Source organism: Arvicanthis niloticus, chromosome 21, assembly GCF_011762505.2.
Source record: "Arvicanthis niloticus isolate mArvNil1 chromosome 21, mArvNil1.pat.X, whole genome shotgun sequence".
In the NCBI taxonomy this organism is placed as follows: domain Eukaryota; kingdom Metazoa; phylum Chordata; class Mammalia; order Rodentia; family Muridae; genus Arvicanthis; species Arvicanthis niloticus.
The window spans coordinates 26172238-26190910 of record NC_047678.1 but is presented as its reverse complement, the minus strand read 5'-3'; the positions used below and the strand labels follow the sequence as shown (position 1 = coordinate 26190910).

Here is an 18673-nt window from a genome sequence, read left to right as displayed (position 1 = left end):
CTCTTCCCCTGGCTTTGTGGACAGCAGTCTGCCTTGGAGTGACAACCATTCTTGAACCAGGCCTAGAACTTCATCCCCTCCCCATCTTTCTATTACTCTCCCTCTGTTCTTCGATATTTTTTTTTTGTCTTTTCCTTTGTAACACTCCATTCTGCACCCCTTTGAGAATGCAGATCGGGTCATGGCATTTCTTATAACAGGTCCTTCCTGTGTGAGGAGCACAGGCCCTTAAGGCTGACCCATACTCAGAGGTTCTGGAGCCTTAGTGGCTGCCATGTTCTTGTATGTCATGTTTACGTGAGTCACAGTTGGCTCTTGGGTCCTGCTACTTCCAGTCTCTATGGCCTAGCTCACTCTGACCTGCCTGTCTCTGTCTACCACATCTGCTCATCCATTGTTATTGGACTCAAGTTTATCCCTCCTTAGGGCCCTCTCTGTTCCCTTATGAAATTTTCATGGCCTCCTTTGTATCCTTATATTGTAGCTTGGTTCTGCCATGAAGCCTGCACCCTGTTCTTGCACCTGCTTGTGAAGAATTTTAGACAAGTGCTATCTCTTTTCACACAAGACAGGATGATCTTGTCATATTTTCAATTTTGGCGTTATCTCTCAAGCACTCAGTTTTTTTTCCCCCTTCCAAGTAGGGTTATATATTGTAAAACATCTATACCGGGCGATAGAACAAGCCTAGAATTCAGTGAAATTGTAATTTCATTGTAGCTGCTCGTTCCACCCACCAGCACTCTCCTTCCCACACACCCTGTTCCCCGGCATCCCTGGGTTCCATGGACTTGAGTAAAATCCTGGCCGCTGCAGCGTCTGCCAATAAGGCAAACGTCAATATTCCATGGAAAAACAATGCCTGATACAAGATTAGGGGGTTTTCGGTAATTGCTTGAGTAAAAGTTTATTGTTCTCTGATGTCATATCATACTAATAAAGGAAGCTAAAAGCTGTAAGGAATTCTGAGTGATAGGCTTCAGGCAAGAGCTTAGGATACTTAGCTGAAAGTGCCTGGGTCTCACCCATAGTTCTGACTAATATGGTATGCACTGGTTATCAAATTGGCTGTGTGAGTGGAGGTATTTTAAAATTCAGTACACTTAAAGTTTCAGTTTCTTGGCTGGCCCAGACTCACGTCAGATCCTCAGCAGTCACGTGTGGACAGGGGTGTCAATCAGCATAGATTTCCCATTGATTGAGATGTTTGTGACACTGGAGAGAGTTCAGCTGTGTGACACCATTCCAGATGTGTCATCCAGGAAAAGAGGCTTCTTCCCACCCAGGCAAAGCGGGGAGTCTAAAGATGGGGGCCCAAGCTGACGTGACAAGTCCTTGGTTTGTGTGTTCCAAGTAGATGAGGACTGCTGGTTGCCGAGCCCAGAGTCTCTAGGTCAGGTCAAGACAGAAGAACAGCTGGCCATTCACTCTTCAGTGTTTCTCTGTTGACTCCCACAAGGCTTTGGCTGTGTGTTCTTTTTCCTGATACCCCACCCCCAGAAGAGAACCACACAATGATCCATCCAAGTGTGCCTGCCCCAGGCTCATCACAATCCTAGTAGACTTCCTTTAGGATCAAGTGTGTTCCCATCCTCACGGGTGCTGTGCATCTCCTAGAAAGCCAGCAGGTGTTGATTGTGCCACTAGTGGCTGGTCCGAGGCTCCCGGCAGCAAGAGCATCATGCATTGTGCTGCCTCCTCTCTGTGTGATGTCTTCACTATTTAGGGTCCTCTGAAGTCCCAGAGGGAACTACTGGGGGAATCCCAGCCAGCACTCTGTGCTTCAGGGTTGGCTCAGGAAAAGCACACTGCATACCATATAAAGTGTCTCTAAAGACATGTGGAAGGAGGGGGTGACACACCTGGGAAACCTGACCCTGACTGAAAATCCGGGAGATCCCAGCTCTTGCCCTGCTGTGATCTGCTGATTCCTAATGCCATAAAAAAAAAAAAAAAAAAAAAAATCTCTCTTAAGGCATACCATGTTTTGTTTTGTTTTGTGGCTACCTTAAGTCTTTGAGTTTAAAAGTCAGGGTGCTACAAATGATAAATAAGCTGGATTTGCGTATGTTATCAGGAGGCTGGTCAAGCTTGGGATTGGGCAAAGGACCGAGATGTTTTATAAAAGGAAAAGAAGCAACGGAGGGATGTCAGTATCGTAAAACCTTATTCACTCGCGTATTTGTTGTATATAATGTACCTTTGTTCCACATTTATCTAAAATGATAGTTACACCTATATGCACATTATATATGCTGTAACATGTGACTTATTGTACCATGCTTTCGATATTAGGCTTAAAAGCACTGTCTTTATGGTTGGGGAGGTTGAGGCTCAGACAGGATCATTGTCTTACCCATGGTCACACAGCCAGTTGGTGGTGAGGCAGGGGATTTCAGTATTTGAGACAATCAGACCCATCGTTCCTGAGCCCAGCTCTCTCTCCTCTGTTTGCTTGCAGGTCCTTGTTCCATGGATCCCGGGGAAGGCAAGTGCCCGAATTATGTCCAGAAGTAGTACTGCAACCAGGAAGAAGGAGCTTGCTAAGTCTTCTGGTTTGGGGACTGTGGGGGCAATGCCAACCAGTTTGAAACCAGAGAAGAATGTATGACGTGGTGTAGGCCAAGCCTTGTAACTGGTGCCCTTCCTTTAACAGACAATGAGACTGGCATTACCCTTGCTGAGGCAGGCTACCCAGCTCATGACTGGAAAAGCCTACTCTGTAGCCCTGGATATCCTAACTCCCTCCACTGTTTTCTGCCTCTGAAGACTTAGGCTAGATCATTTGTAGCTGAGAAGGATTAAATTCTATTTTTCCCTCATTTTAAAATTAGCTCTTGGAGAACTTTGTACAAAGTGTTTTAGTCATATTCACTCATACTCCGGCTCCTTCAAGATCTACTCCCTCCCTCCTGCCAATCCAACTTTGTGCCATCTTTAAAAAAACCCATCAAGTCCTCTTTGTGCTGCCCATATGTATGGCCTCCCACTGAAACATGGCCCACCTGCCAGGGACTACACTGTAATGAAAACCACCTCTGCTTCGTGCAGAAGTCCACAGAGGAACTGGGTGGGCGCCTGCCTTCCCCCTCCATGCTAGGATACTGTGTGGCTTGATCTTGCATATGCTTTAGGATTCCAATGTTTATTTTCAAATATTTGAAGTTTTTAAAAAAGAAATTAAATGTGTTAAGATTTAACGCATACACAGACAGAGACAGAAACACATATGCACACACAGTTAGACATACCCACATACCTGAAGAGAAGTGGGACTAATCTAGATAGACAGACAGATACACAGTCAGACACACAATCAGACAGATGGTCTGACACATACAGATATACAACAGACATAGAGACACAGATGGACAGAGACAGACAGACAGACAGACAGACAGACACACACACACACACACACACACACACACACACACACACACACACACACACAGCTTCCTCCTCCCCACTCCCTCCGGCCTCTAAACTCATCCCTACCTTCTATCATGCACTGGGAAGGAGGGCAACTCTGGGAAACTGAGGGAGTCTGGCTTGTGTTCTTTGTGACATCATGTATTATTATTCATCTTGGGTTTCTCTAAGGAAACATCACAGATTGGGTACCTAAGGAACAGAAATCTAATTCTCAAAGCTCTGCCTAGAAATCCAAGCTCAGTGCACCAGCTTGCTTGGTTTCCTTGGTGAGGGGTTTCTTCTCCTTGGCAGATGGACATTTTCTTGTGTCCTCACATGGCCTCATTGGGCCTTTCCTTCCATATGGTTATGGAGGGAGGGATGGAATGAGATGGCAAAGAGACTCTCTGGCATCTTCTCTTTCATTATTTTATTTGGGCCCCACCCTTTTGCAATCTAATTAAAAGGCTCTATATGCAAATGCAGTCAGATTTGAGATTAATGTTGTCATATGAGAATAAACTTACCAGACCACAAACAGCTGATGGTTTCGTGACTCCTGCCCACCCCACCCAGGACACAGTGGACTTTGCTCTCTGGCAAGTTCCTGGCACAGAAACTTTTGTTTTAAATTTTAATTGCTTTAAAGATTTATTTTATGCATGTTGCCTGCATATATGTCTGTGTGTCGTGTCCATGCATGATACACATGGAGGTTAGAAGAAGGTATTAGATCCCCTGGAACTGGAGTTGCAGACTGTTGTGAGCTGACATCTGGGTTCAGGGCTTCAAACCTGGGTCTTCTACAAGAGCAACAAGTGCTTTCAATTGCCCAAATCATCTCTCCAGCCCCAGAAACTGGGGCTTTTAGATTAATTTTTGGTCCCTCAGAGTCTGGTGACACTGGTGACATTTAGGAGGAAATAGGAATCAGTTTTTTAAAAAACCCTTAAATTTTGCTTCTATATTTTCCACATGTGTGGGTGTTTTGCCTGGTTGTATGTCTGTGCACCATGTGTGGCTGGTGCCTGCAGAGGCCAAAAGAGGGCACCAGGTTCCCCGTGACTGGAGTTACAGGTGGTTGGGAAGTGTCCTGTGGGTGCTGGGAATTTAAGTCCTCCGGAACCAAAGAAACAAAATTATATTCTATTTTCCCAGCGAGATTACTTTTGTCTGATCACAGAGGGATGACAGTGTGTTCACTGCAACAAATCTGCCCAGCACAAAAGACACATAAGACGTCATGACGGGAAACCTATAATCTTTTACCCAACGCCTGGAGGCCTTATCTTTCTCTGTTTTCTGCCGTAGCATACTGTGTGCTTCTGATTTGGGATCTGGTCCGTTTAGTGAAGGAAATGAAACAGCAGCTGTTCCGGATCATGAGCAGGGCTGCTGACTATGCAGGTGCCGATGCCTCTCTTTTAGACACAGTCCCAGTTTCCCAGTTGCCTGAGCAGAGGAGGGTATGACTCTCTGATCAGAGGGCGGCATTTCAGTCGTGGTACATTTATACTTCTGACTCCTGCTCAGTTTCTTGAGTCCAGAAACTGAGGACAAGAAGGCAGATATTCTCAAGCAGTGTTGCTTCCCTTCCTCGGGACAATTGAGGTCTAGCTACAATTCTCCTTGTGTTTCCTAGGTGGCAGTACAGCGCTTCCACTTAGCTTCTCGGCTGCCTCCAAAGCCTGCAGAGGCTCGACGACAGTTATCCCACTCAGCGTACATGGTTTGAATACACAGGCCGTCTGCATTATCTTGTCTAGTTCCTCATTCCCACCACCACCCCGCAGATGCTAGTGAATGTCTTTATTTCCAGGCGGAGGAAACCATCTCAGGAAGGGAAACTGGTTTGACCTGAACACAAGATGAAATCGGCTTTGAATCCCTTGTATGGGCAGGCCAGGGTCCTTGTTGCCCTATTCTGTCTGCTTGTTCCTGCTATCACCCACGAGAGGATTCATGAAGCATGGAGGATGACAGGCGTGGCTTTTGTACCTTGCCTATATAGTCCTGTAGGAAAGCCGGAACACTATAGATGGAGGTTGAACTGCCTTGAAGGCCAATCCCCATAGCGGCTCTCCCTACCCCCAAAGAGATCTGGAGCAAAAAGGACTTCTCAGTGTTGTCCAGGGTGGACTCTGATGGCTGGGTCAGTTTTTCCCCGCCTCCACAGCCACTGGATGTGGGAAGCTGGGGAAACCATGCCCATGGTCCAGGTACCTCTGCAGCTATGGTAGCCCCAAAGATGCCCTGCGGAAGGTTTTCTGCTCAGAGCCCCCCAGCAGCTTGGGTGACGGGTCCTTCTTTAAGGTGTATCTGGGAGGTATACCATGCCTGTCAATCTATTTGGACTGTTCTTTTTCTTTCCATTTTCAGATTGCCCTGTCCTTCTGAATACAATAGGGCTTAATCAATGTTTGTACACCATGCAAAGCCTGAGGAGACGGGCTGTGTCCACCTCTGAGCCTGACCCATGGTACCTCCCTCCCTTCTCTTCATCAGACCCAAACAGAACTTTGTAGCTTCCTGGAAATGTCATTCTCCATCCATCTGTGCTCTTGATATTTCTACAGGAAATGCCTTAATTTCATTTATTTAAAAAGTACTTAGGGGGTTGGGAGATGGCACAGTGGGTAAAGGGTTTTATACAAGTGTGGACAGCTGATTTCATATCCCACTAAAAAGTCTGGCTTGGTGGTACATGCCTATAATACCAGCCCTGGGAGATGGAGTCAGGAGAATCCTGGGTTCTTGCTGGCTGGCCAGTTTAGCCATTCAGTGAGCTTGCTCCAGGGGTAGTAAAAGGCCACATCTCAATAAGCTGGAGAGCCATAGAGGAAGACATGGTTTGCTTTGCTGAGTTGATGTGCCCTGCTGCCAAGTTTTCCCTGCTATCAGAACCAGTGTTTCCAGGCTTCCACTATGGACTGAGGACTCCCCAGTGGCTCTTAGTAAGTGCAGTGAAACCTTTAAGAGATAGGACCTTGGGAAAGGAAGTTAGGTCATTAGGGGTGTGCCCTTGGATGGGCTTTTGTGTCTCATTCTGTTTGCTCCCTGGATGCCATGAGGTGGACAGTTCCCTCTGCCTCGTGTTCCTACCCTAACATCTCTCCTGGCTGCAGGCTCAAAACAAACAGACTGAAACCTCAAAATCATGACTGCAGTCAACCGGCTTTTCCTCCTACAAGTTGACTTATTTCAGTCCTTTTAGCAGTTTTCAAAGACTATTAGGGATGTCTCCCAGACACCCCAACACTTGCTTCCTTTCCATGTCTCTTGCCCTAGAAAGAACATTTCATAGATTCTGCATTCTTTAATGGTTGTTTTTAGATTTATTTATATGCATGAGTGTTTTACCTGTGTGGATGTGCGTGCACCACACACATCTTGTACCTACTGACATCAGAAGAGGGTGTTGGGTCCCCTGGACCTGGAGTTACTGGCGGTTATAAATCACAACATGGGTCCTTGGAATCTAACTCAGGACCTCTGTAAGAGCAGCAAGTACACTAAACTGCAGAGCTATTTCTCCAGCCCCTCTGCTTTTATTATTTTTATTTTGTATTTATTTCAAACACCAACATTCCGTATAGCCCCTCACCCTTGAGGAAAAGCTTTGTGCATTTTGAAGTTCTCTTTTGGATTTGTTGTCGAGTTAATTATCACTTTGCACTGCTTTGGGGACATTAATTCTTATGATGAAATTAAGTTGTAGAAAGGTCAGTGACATCCAACCCCATATAACGAGTCGGTTGGTCCAAAACTGGATGAAATGCCCTCTGAGCTATCTTGGCTCAAGATATCTCGGTTCACTCTGCAAAGCTTAAGCGTTTTAGTCATTAGGTGAATCGATTGCACAGTGCGTTTAGACACTCAGTGCATTTCATTGATTCTATGAAATTGGAAGGTTTAGGGTTCCCAGCTGAGCTTGAAAGTGCAGAAATCAATATGAGATCCAGGTGTCATGGTGTACAACTATAATTCCAGGTCATCTTCTGCAATATAGTGAGTGAGGCCAGCTTAGGCTACCTGAGACCCTGTCACAAACAAACAAACAGCCACATCCCCAACAAAAAAGCAAAATGGAACAATCAGGAAAGGATAGGAGTGTAGTTCAGGGAGGGGGTGTTTTTGCATTTGATCCCCAGAAGAATACATACACACCTGCACACACACTGCCATGCATACATGTGTGCATGAATGCTTGCTTACAGGTTAGGCTGAAGTAGAAAGATAGCAAGTTCAAGGTCTGTGGCTGGCTACAGAGTAATATCTTGTCCCATAAAACAAAATGAGTTGTGGTGACACATATCTGTAACCCAAGGGGATCAAGAGCTCAAAGTCATCCTCAGCTACAAAGTAATGTGTGTGTGTGTGTGTGTGTGTGTGTGTGTGTGTGCATATATACATACATAAGCATTTTCTAAGCAGAGGCCATTTTGCCTGGCTGTTATTCATTGCTTGAGTTTTGTTATCTTGTCATCTTCTGTAATAGAACATTTCCTTTGGTTTTAAAATAGCCTCCGGGCTCCTCTCTCTCTCTCTCTCTCTCTCTCTCTCTCTCTCTCTCTCTCTCTCTCTCTCTCTCTCTGTGTGTGTGTGTGTGTGTGTGTTTGAGGCAGGGTCTCCTTATGTAGCACTAAGTGGCTTAAAACTCACTACATAGATCAGAAATCCACCTGCCTTTGCCTCCCAAGTGCTGGGACTAAAGGCACGCACCACCACACCTGTTTCAAACGTATGTTTTTAATGCCGCTGTTGGTATGATGATGTTATGAGATAAACCAAGACTAGGGATATGAACTCGGCATCCAGCGACTTCCTGGGCTTGCTTTTCCTGGCTGAGCAGATTGCAGAGGGAACCAGTTGTTGCTCATTGATATTCTCTTTAAATTCTGCTTGCAGATGACATTGCTCTTTCTTAGCTCATCTCCTAGGCAGCTGAGAAGCCAGAGAGCCAGAGAAGCAGCCGACTAAAGGCAGCCTCAGATTACTGATCCAGAGTATAGTGACCAAAGAAGTGTCTGCTTTAAAGCACAGAAGCTTTAGAATTCCACAGAAGCCATGGCTAGGCACAGTGGTGTGTTCAGTCTCCTGGCGGTTGGTTTGGTCACTAGCTGGCCTAGGGTTACTTTCTAGAGATTTAAGAAAAAGGTATAAGCGTATAAAGCATGCAGGCGATTAGGTTAGTAAAAGCATTTAGGAGCAGATGATGGTCTGATCCATTGTTCCTGAACCTGTGGTAATTATGCGGCAGCTGGCTGTAATGCATGGGAAGCTGTCCAATGGGCTGAGAAGGAAATCTTTGTTGTCAAGAGTCATTGGGATGAGGGAGTTGTTATCACACCATTTCCAGACCTGTCCCCAGGAATGCCCCACAGGGAAACCACAGGACTACAAAAAACCAGAAAGCATTTTGGGGTTTTTTAGTGAAATTGAAAATTCAAACACCTTTAGTGAGCACCCAACAATCCTGTCCCAAGCATATAACTTAAATTCACCAAGACACATGCACACCCCCATACCCTATTCTCACTGGCTGTTTTTTGTTTTTTAAAGACCCAGGTTGTGGACAACCTCTTGTGCTGTAAGAATGAGTAGCTGGCTCAGTGGGTAAGGGCACTTGGTATCAAACCTGACAGCTTGAGTTTAATCCCCAGGATCCCATATGGTGGAAGGGAAGAACTGATCACTGTAAATTGTCTTCTGACCTCCATGTGCATGCTGCCGCAAATGCACACAGACACACACACATACACACACACACACACACACACACAAACACACACACACACGTAATTTAAAATCAGGATAAATAAGGATGAAAATAAATTAAGCTGAGTGAATTTAGATTCAGCAACAAGACTAAATCTGAAAAGATACATTTTTTTTTTTGATAGCAAGACAGAGACAAAGTATAGATTGCACTTATTCAGGAGCTGGGCCCAGAACCACAAAGGTTTCTTCTTCAGTCATCTTATCTGTCCACTGTGGCCAGCTGTAGCAAGATACTGCAGGCTTGGGGGGCTGATGAAGCAGGATTTACTTGTAACATTGGTGTTTTAGCATGTTTTATCTCTCCAGATAGATATTCATAGTAGCTACAAAGGCGTATTTAAATTTTTTCCTTTCAATCCTTTTCCCTCTCAGCATTCTCTTTAAGCTTCAAAACAGACAACAATTAAATTCTGTTGTCCTTTATGTGGTAAAAGTAGGAGAAAAAACCCTGAGGATGTGGTTGCTGTGCAAGTCAGGATGTGAGTGTGATGGGGGCTCTCACGTTCTACACACACACACACACACACACACACACACACACACACACACAACACACACAACACACACATACACACAAACACACACACCAGGAGTGAAGAATGGTCAAGTCAGTTCCGGTCTTTAGGTGTGTCAGGGTTCTTCATCATGTATTGCAAAAGACCTGCTTCACTCAATAGAGCACAGTAACAGCATCAGAATCCCCAAGGTTAGGAAAAGAAACTTCTAGACTGGTTCTAGGTCTTTCTCGCTTAATCACTTCAGGAATAATTAGAACACGGCATTAGACTGTTTGGTCTTTTGTAATTTCCCGGTTTTATAAAAATAGCTTGTCTTGATTCACAGACGTGGATAGGGAGCAGAGCATGGTGTCTCATGACTATGTTCCCTGCACTCAGGAGGCAGAGGCAGGCAGATCTCTGTGGGTTTGCGGTCAGCCTGGTTGACAGAGTGAGTTCTAAGTTTAGCCAGGAGTGAAACCCTGTTTCAAAAAAAAAACCAAGAAGGAGGAGGGGGTAGGAGGAAGACAATGATGAGGAAACTGGACAGGGCTTAGAGAAAAACTTACAAGAATGAACATAAGAAGTAAAAAGCATTTGTTGATTTCTCAACTATTCACTGAGCACAATTCTTCCAGAATATGATGTATCAATGTAGACTAAAAAAAAATTCTTTTCCTCTCTGGGGGAATTTACTAGTTTTTGTAATCGTACTAGGGTTTTTATTCACCATTGAGTGCAGGCCACAGGACCATCTCTGACGCAGCAGAATGGGAGGATAAAGCCCTGAGCCCAGTTTCAAGTAAGCATATATAGAGACAAGCAAACAAGCAAGGGGGTTTCTAGCTTGACACACATCTAATTGGGGGGCCTATTATGGAATTTTGTTGCCCTTTAAAATAATTGGCTGGTGCTGGGAGCCAAACCATAAACTTTATTTCTGCTTTCCTCCTGAGTAGTGGTTGTTAGGCTGCGCCAGGGGCAGGCTTGTTGGAGCATAATCTGGAAACTAGTGCTAGGTGCAGATTTGTTTGGGAGTAACCTGGAAACTGGTGCTAGACACAGGGTTGTTGGGGAATAACCTGGGAACTGGTGTTAGGTGCCGGCTCATTGCTTAACTCGAGTTCAACCTTAGGTCAGGTTCTCTAAGATGGAGTCTGAACTCAAGATCTGGTCTCTCAACCTTAGTTGCTGAGCCATTTCTCCAGCCCTCCATGTTTTTACCTTTAATTCTGCTTCTCTTTGTGGGTCAGTTTCAGGTTTTCAGACCAGACATCTCCAAGAGACTTGAACAACTGTCTCAGCACTTTCCAATAAGCCATTGGAAACAGAAGTCAGAGGGTGGGGCACTTCCTTCTAGAGTATCAGATGTCACCTAAATCCTCCCTCTGAGGAGCCTCTTCTTTGACATCTGGACTTGAACAGTGGAGAGCAGAGTCCCCCCTGCCTGTCACCTTGGTCCTCCATTCCCAGTTCTGGTTTCGACTTTATCCACTTTCTGGTTGATACCGACAGGAGGTGGTTTATAACTCAAGGTACTAAGAGTGCATCTTATATACCTACATACAACATATCCTGTAACTGTTGTTTGATTTCTAGGTAGGGGCAAGGAGGTCATAGTCTTATAAATGCTGCCCCTGCCACCGGGCTTCAGATTATACAAGAATGACCTTTCCTGGGGAAAACCAGGAAGGAAAATGAAACCATTTGTCATAAACTGGCTAAGGCACAACAGAACCAGCCAGAGAGTGTGGTTTTGGGATTCAGATTTGAGCTGAGATCTGGACAAATGGTTGGGTTTTAAACATTTCCCTACCATCTGTACATACAGAATGAGGCTCAAGTAGAGAAACACAAAGGTATGCGGTACTGCAGGCTGCTGTGATTCACAGTGTGAGCGCTTTAACACAAAGCAACGTGGTGAAAGACATCTAGTTAAGTACAATAGAACCAAGAAAACCCAATTCCATTCTCACTGAAGCCACAGAAACCAATTGGTATGAAGGGGAAATCTCAAACCACCATATACTTGATGTCTCTCTGCAAAGTATCGCGGCATCTAGAGCATTCTGTTTTCGGTTGTAGCAAACTGTTTAATCTTCCATTCCTGATCCCCTTTTCTACGTTTCTCCCCATAGGGATTTATCACTTTTGATCATCATATATAATTTATGGTATTTATATCTTATTGTCATCTGTCCTTCTCTCAGGCTCCTGAAGTTTTGAGTTTCACATGGGCAGATATTGACAATGTTTTAACTCACTGACATGGAGTGGGCTTTAACCACAGTTCTGATTACTGTGAATTCAGTTGTCTGTGGCTGGCCATGGTTAAAAAGATAGTAAATGGCTGGGTGGTGGTGTGTGTCTTTAATCCAGTTCTGGGGAGTCAGAGTCAAGCAGATCTCTGAGTTCAAGGCCAGCCTAGTCTACCTAGTGAGTTCTAGGATAGCCAGGGCTACGTAGAGAAACTTCTGTCCCCCAAAACAAAATGAAAAAGTAATCCATAAATCAACAGTGTGTAAGTTCAGATCACTTTCTGAGGAGCTTGGTACACTGTCATGCCATCCTGCGCCATGGTTCGTAGAGTGAGAATCTTCCCTTGGCGCAGCACATCTCAGAGATTGGGGACACTGCAGTGCTCATGTCTGAGTGAGAAGGTCAGTGCAAGGTAACACTATGGTGAATATCTGCCTTGAATGTCCCTCATTGCACGTAAGCATTGCGTCATTTCACAATAAACACACTCTTCTTACTGTGCCTGGTGTCATAATTGCTCTTCTATTATTAGTTATCATTCCTAATCTTTCACTCTACCCAATTTATAAATCAAACTTTACCACAGCTATGCAAACAGGTATACGTAAGGTTTACAGGTGTAAATAGTAGCTGTACTGTTTGGTTCTATGTCTGGTTTCAACCATCTATTGGGGGTAGGGCTTGGAATGCATTCTCTGTTAGTATCAGAGACCAGCTCACCTCTGCTGCCTCCGAATCCAGTAATGATGTCAGCCTTAGGCGACTACATTCCCAGCATGCCCCTCTCCTGCTTGCCTTACCTGGCCTGTCTCACCTGTGCAAGGTAGTGTGCGTGATTACAACAGGGCCCGAATAAAAGGCAGAGACCCCCCAACCCCTCGCTCCTTCTTCTTTGCCCCCTTTGTCCTTTTCTCTTCCCTGCTCCCCCACCCCAGTGGAGCTGGCCTGGTGTGATCTGTCCGGATATGAGCCACCTTCTAACACAACATTGTCCATGGATAAAGGGGACTGATGGAGTTCAAATGCTTCAAGTGGTTCCTGGAACTTGGTTACTACTCAATGAATATTTTGGAACAAATGTGGTTGCTTCTGCACACCCCACCCTTTCCATTAGTAGGTGTTAGTGAGGAGAACAAACTGTTGTTCTCTGGCCTTTGAACAGTCAGCTCTCTGCACAGTTTCCTGACTGCCGTTTCATTACAAAATAAGAAAGTTCAAACTCAAAGAACAGGAGACATATGGTCTCATGAGAAGCAGGTCGTGTAATGGTGGGCAGAAGGGAATGTTGAGGGGTAAGGGAACTTAGAAAAATGAGTACAAAATCCAAAAAGAATTCATGCACTCGGTGTCATTGAGTGGCCTGTACAGCTCTTGATTATTGAGACAAGAGTTCCAAGAGTTGGAACTGAGAGGGGAAATGTTTCCATACAGTCTACATAGATGTAGATCCTGCCTGCTGCTAGCCCTGCACACCCAGCTGAACGCCTGCCACCCCATAGGGTTCTTTAGTGAGTAGCTGGCCACACAAGATTGTTTCCATGAAAGAGAGGAACACCAGTGTCAAAGGAGCCAGCAAGGATACCAGAGAAATGTCAAGAGATTAAAATGGAAAAAGTTGCTGTGGCAGGGACCTGGAAAAACAGGGCCTGGTGTGTTATGCCTTTAATCTCAGCATGTGGGAGGCAGAGGCAGGAGGATCTCTGAGAGCTTGAGGCCAACCTGGTCTTCATAGCATCTTCCAGACCAGCAGAGCTAGGTAGTGAGTTCCTGGTGAGAGAGAGAGAGAGAGAGAGAGAGAGAGAGAGAGAGAGAGAGAGAGAGAGAGCAACCAAACAGCAAAACAAAACCAACCAACCAAACAACAACAAAAAAAAACCCACCAAAAAAAAAAAAAAAAAAAAAACAACCCTAACCCCCCAAAAGCCCACAAGAAAAATGATATTACTAAGAATAGGAAAATATGGAACACTTTCCTTGGAATAAGTAGGTGAAAGAAAAACAAACACTTGTGTTCTTTGCAATAAGAGCTCAAAGAGTAGATGCTAGGGCACAAAGAAGACACTTCTCACAAATTCTAGGATGAAACAAAAACGCGCTGGAAGAACTGGGGCGGGGGAAGGGAAAGACTGAGAGCATTGTATGTCAGAAGCAGAAAAGGGGAAAGGTCATCATAAAAATAGAGTCAAAGACACAAAAGGATAAGTTACAAAGATACAAAGCACATGTTTAAGATACTGGAACAAAACCACAAACGAGCTTAAAATTAAAAAGAGCAGAGTGGAAACAGTAGAAAGACAAAGGAGGCTTTATTTCTAGCCTACACAATTGGTATCCGTGGCTAAAATTAGAGAACAGTGAATTGGAAAAGGCTCAAGGACACGGAGTGAAGAAAATCTGTGTGAAACGTAAATAAGATGCTGGATCTCGACAGCGATGCGTTCTTTCGTAGTGTAAATCCTCACATGTATTTCCTGGGCAGGGGAGTAGTTACTGTCAGGAACGTCAGACACTGTGTGTTAGTCCCATATTGCTGACAAAAATATAGAGAGAACCTTACAGGAGGGATGAAGGCTTGAGATTCCAGAGGGTTTAATCTGTGGTTACTTGGCTATGTGCACCCGGCAGCTGTCATGGCAACAGGAGTGTGCTGGAGAAGAACCCTGTTTACTTGAGTGACCACCAGAGGCAGGCAGGAATCAGCAAGGAGCAATAAAACCCAAGGACCTCCCCCTCCCTACCCATCTTCCTCCATCTGGGCCCTGCCTCTCAAAGCTTCGGAACCTCCCCAAATAGCATCTTTCTCTAGGGACCAAGTGTTCACAGTCTTAGTTCTAATGTTGATCAAAAGTCCAAATTCAAGTTCCCACCCAAGAGTTAAGGCAAACTCTTAGCTGTGAGACCCTTTAAAATAAAATATACAAACCCCTGACATCTAACAGCAGAGTGTAAGCATACCCATTCCAAAAGGAAGGGGCCCGGAGAAGAGTGAAGAAAGACCAAAGCAAGACCAAAACCAGAATGACAAAGAGGAATAAAGAGAACAGGAAAGGATATGACTGCTCCTAGGTGTGGTGGAGGAGAAAGTTTATTATAGACATGTGGGAGAGCATAGCCAGAGGCAGGCACATCTGGGAGAGTCCAGGCTAGACATGACCCTGAATGATGTGGAGAGAGGGGGAGGGGAAAGCCTTGAGGGGAATCAAGTACAGCACCCAGGAGACCAAAGGTGCAAAAGGAACCATAAAAGGGGTGGGTAGATTATATAGAGAAGAACCTTTGGGACAAAGGCAGCTCAGGCCTTGGGCTGGAGGGTTCAGGGTAGAGGGCAAGGTATGTCAGCATACCCTGTAATAGGTAGGGACTGAGGGATGCTGGGAGAACCTGGAGGCCAGGTTCATTTTGACTTAACAAAAGTTAAGTTTCCAGCAGGGAAAACGTCCATCTTCATCTCTGTAGCAGGCTCCAGAACTCTGTGGTGTCCTGATATGAACTCCAACAGCCTTGGGTAGCTGGACACCTATGCCTTGCCATTGGCAGGCCACATGGCCACATGGCACCACTCTTCTGGGTGACTCCACACATTGCCTGTGGCCTTCCTCAGCAGCTGTTTGTTCCACAGTCCTAGCATCTTCAACTGCCTGGGAAACTTCTTTGGGGCTTTAACTTCATCCTTATAGACCCATCCATTATCCTTTTGGAGGCTCCCTGCTAGGAATCTGACCCTGCTCACCAGGACAGGAGATGGAGATGGGCTAGGTAGCTTAGGAGCAAGGAAGTAGCAAGAAGAGTTCCATTCTTGCTCTTGGCCTGAGGCAGGGAGTTTCCTGGCTTCTCTGCATGGAATGCCAGAGGCAGAGGATGCTATCTTTTCTTCTAAGAAGCTGCATGGAAGTGTCATACTCAAGCTCAAGTTTAGATTCTAAGCTTTCTGGGGATTAGCTTTTAATCTGGGTCTCTAGATGTTTGTGGTGAAAATGAGTTATATTTGTTCCCCAATTCCCACCCATTAAATAAATTATTTTTGGATTACCTCTTCAGAGGGGGGAGATTATAATAGCCTTGACCAGGTCTCTGTTGAGGTCCATTAAGGGAAAACTATTTCCTCCTGGTCAAAATAATGAAAACTACCCTAGTTCTGAGTGGAGCTGTGGAATTCTGATCTACATTGAAGACTACATACCTCTCTGTTTGCTTATTTATGAAGATGCAGCTGGGCCTGTCTGTCCTTGGGTAAGTAGGGCTTACAGGTTAGAGACATTTTGTTTTTTAGATTTCTTAAGCACAGCAATTAAAAATTTAAATAAAACTTAGCCCTGTTTCTTGACAGCTATCGTTACGGACATGATAATATGTAGACAAATAAGAATTTAACACTCAAGGTCTGTAGTCTGCTTCCTAACTGAAGTCCTTGTTCTCATCTAAAACCTGACAGAGGCCAACTTTACTGTCTACATGTCTGCTAGGATTGTTGTCTTCTGAGCTCTCATAAGAGTTATCCATTTAGCCCTGATGACAATATTCTAGGTCTTCTCTACCTCACATCTGCAAACTCTTCCAAATTTTTCCCACAAACCAGCTCCAAAGGCCTAAGACCCACCCCACACACTTGACTTATTCTCAGAAGTGATCCCATTCTCCTGGTATCTATTTTTTGTTAGTCACTTCTTACTCACTGTGACCAAATACCCTACGGAAACACCTTAAATCAGGAAGATTTACATTCAAGCTATGGTCACTTGGATCCATGCACTTGGGAAGAACATCATGACCACAGGAGTGACTGACTCAATGGCTAATCAGAAATCAGAGAATGAGACAAGAATCAGCCTGGGATAACATCTAGGTGGTTCAAATGAGAATGTCCCCCATAGTCTTGGGCATTTGAATCCTTCATCCCCAGTTGGTGACACTGTTTGGGTAGGTTTAGGAGGCATGCCTTGTGGGAGGAAGTATAACACTAGGGGTACTGTACTTTGAGGCTTCAATGACTCGAGTCATGCCCAGCTCACTCTCTGCTTCCCGATTTCTGTTCAAGATATGAGCCCTTAACTTCTGCTCCAGCCACCAGCCTGTTATGCATCCTTGCCATGATGGACTCTTATTCCTCTGGAACAAATAAGCTTTTTTATTTGCTTGTTTTTGTTTTTAAGTTGCCTTGGTCATGTTGTTTTATCACAGCAACTAAGACAAATCCCAATGACTCATTCCCATTGACTGACATTCTTTAGGCAAACTCCGCTTCCCAAAAGCATGAGAACCCCTCAAATCATCATTATCTGGGGATCAGGCATTCAAAACACAAGCCTGGGGGGTGCATCTCAGGTTTAAACTATAACAGTATGAGTGATTAATTGTGTTACGCTTTATACTATAAAGCATAAATGTCTATAAGTGCCTATAAAATGTCTATAATTATCTATAAAGTTTATAGACATTTGGGAATGTATAGACATTGAAATCTTTCTACAAAAATCCTTCCTACCAAGAGCAAGTACAACAGAAAGCTCCTAGCCAGCTGCTAAAAAACTCTTACTAACTTTTATCATGGCCCAAGCACAAAGGCTGAATGCCTGTACAGTTTTCCTTAATTGTTTCTGGCCTCAATTAGTTGGACTAGTTTCCTTTTAGGGAACTTAGGCTGCAACAGCCCAGAAATGTTAGGTGTTTGCATCTGGGGCAGCTATGGTGAGCACTGATGTAAGCCACCCTGATAATATCTGACTTGTTCACCAAGTAGAACTAGCATGGAGAACTTGAAAGTCCTCATTTTTAATATCTTTTAAAGACATCTTTATACAATTAAGCTTATGCCTGACAGATGTTTGCTGATTCTGAGTAAATAATGGTGAGTTCAAATATGTAAACATAGCTAGAGTTACTCAATAAGTCACAAAGAGAATACGTTTCCCATGAGAAACAAGAAGCAAGCAGAAAGAGAGTCAGAGATTTTGGAATTTCTCTTAAGTGTTTAACTTGAGTATATATACATGGACCACCCAATGTGTATTAGTTTCTTCACATTTTTGACTTCTATAATGTACATTATGTTGGTAAATTATCATGTGCTGTTTGAGCTCACTGTGGCGCTGGCTCTGGAAGTGGGGTGTCCTCCTTGCCCCATTTCAAACTCAAGCACACTTGTCTCAAAATGTCTTTTGAGGCCTCTTGTCTGGGGAAGGGTTGCCCCCTTAACAGGGCTGGGAAGGGAGCAACAAAACAATCCCCAAATAAAAACATGGTGCCCTTAAAAGCAGTAGAACACCATATCCAACCAAGGCCATGTTAAGCCCATAAAACATTTCTAGAGGAAAAAGGAAGCGCTGGAAGGTCAGTCAGCTGTGGGAAGATCATTTGTGGAGAGAAGGCTCACCCTGGAACTCAACTGATTGTTCCAGTTTCCCCAATTGATTTCTACTAGATGTTCTGAATTGTCAGTTTAATGATGTCTGTCTATCTATGTATCATCTATGTTAAGTATGTATGTATGTATCTATCAATCTATCTATCAATTGATCTAGCTATTCATGTATCTATGTTTGTCTATCTATCTATCATCTACCTACCTTTCTACCCATCACTTACTATTTATTTATTTCACTTTAACTTAATATGTTCTTAATAAACTAATTCACTGAGACCCAGAATATAGCCACAGTAGATCATTCTCCTAGCAGTACAAAGTGACACACAGATTATTTCTAGTGTCACCATAATAAACTTTC

General features: G+C 44.3%; 1 protein-coding gene across 1 annotated transcript in view; it reads left to right on the top strand.

The window, feature by feature from the left end:
- The window catches only part of LOC117693537 (collagen alpha-4(VI) chain-like), a 108767-nt gene extending 104868 nt beyond the window's left edge, over window positions 1-3899 (top strand). The window contains exon 37 of the mRNA XM_076917815.1: window positions 2462-3899. Coding sequence (XP_076773930.1) covers window positions 2462-2517 — 56 coding nt within the window. The 3' untranslated portion in view covers window positions 2518-3899. The remainder of the gene's footprint in view (window positions 1-2461) is intronic.
- The last annotated feature ends 14774 nt before the right edge of the window (window positions 3900-18673 follow it).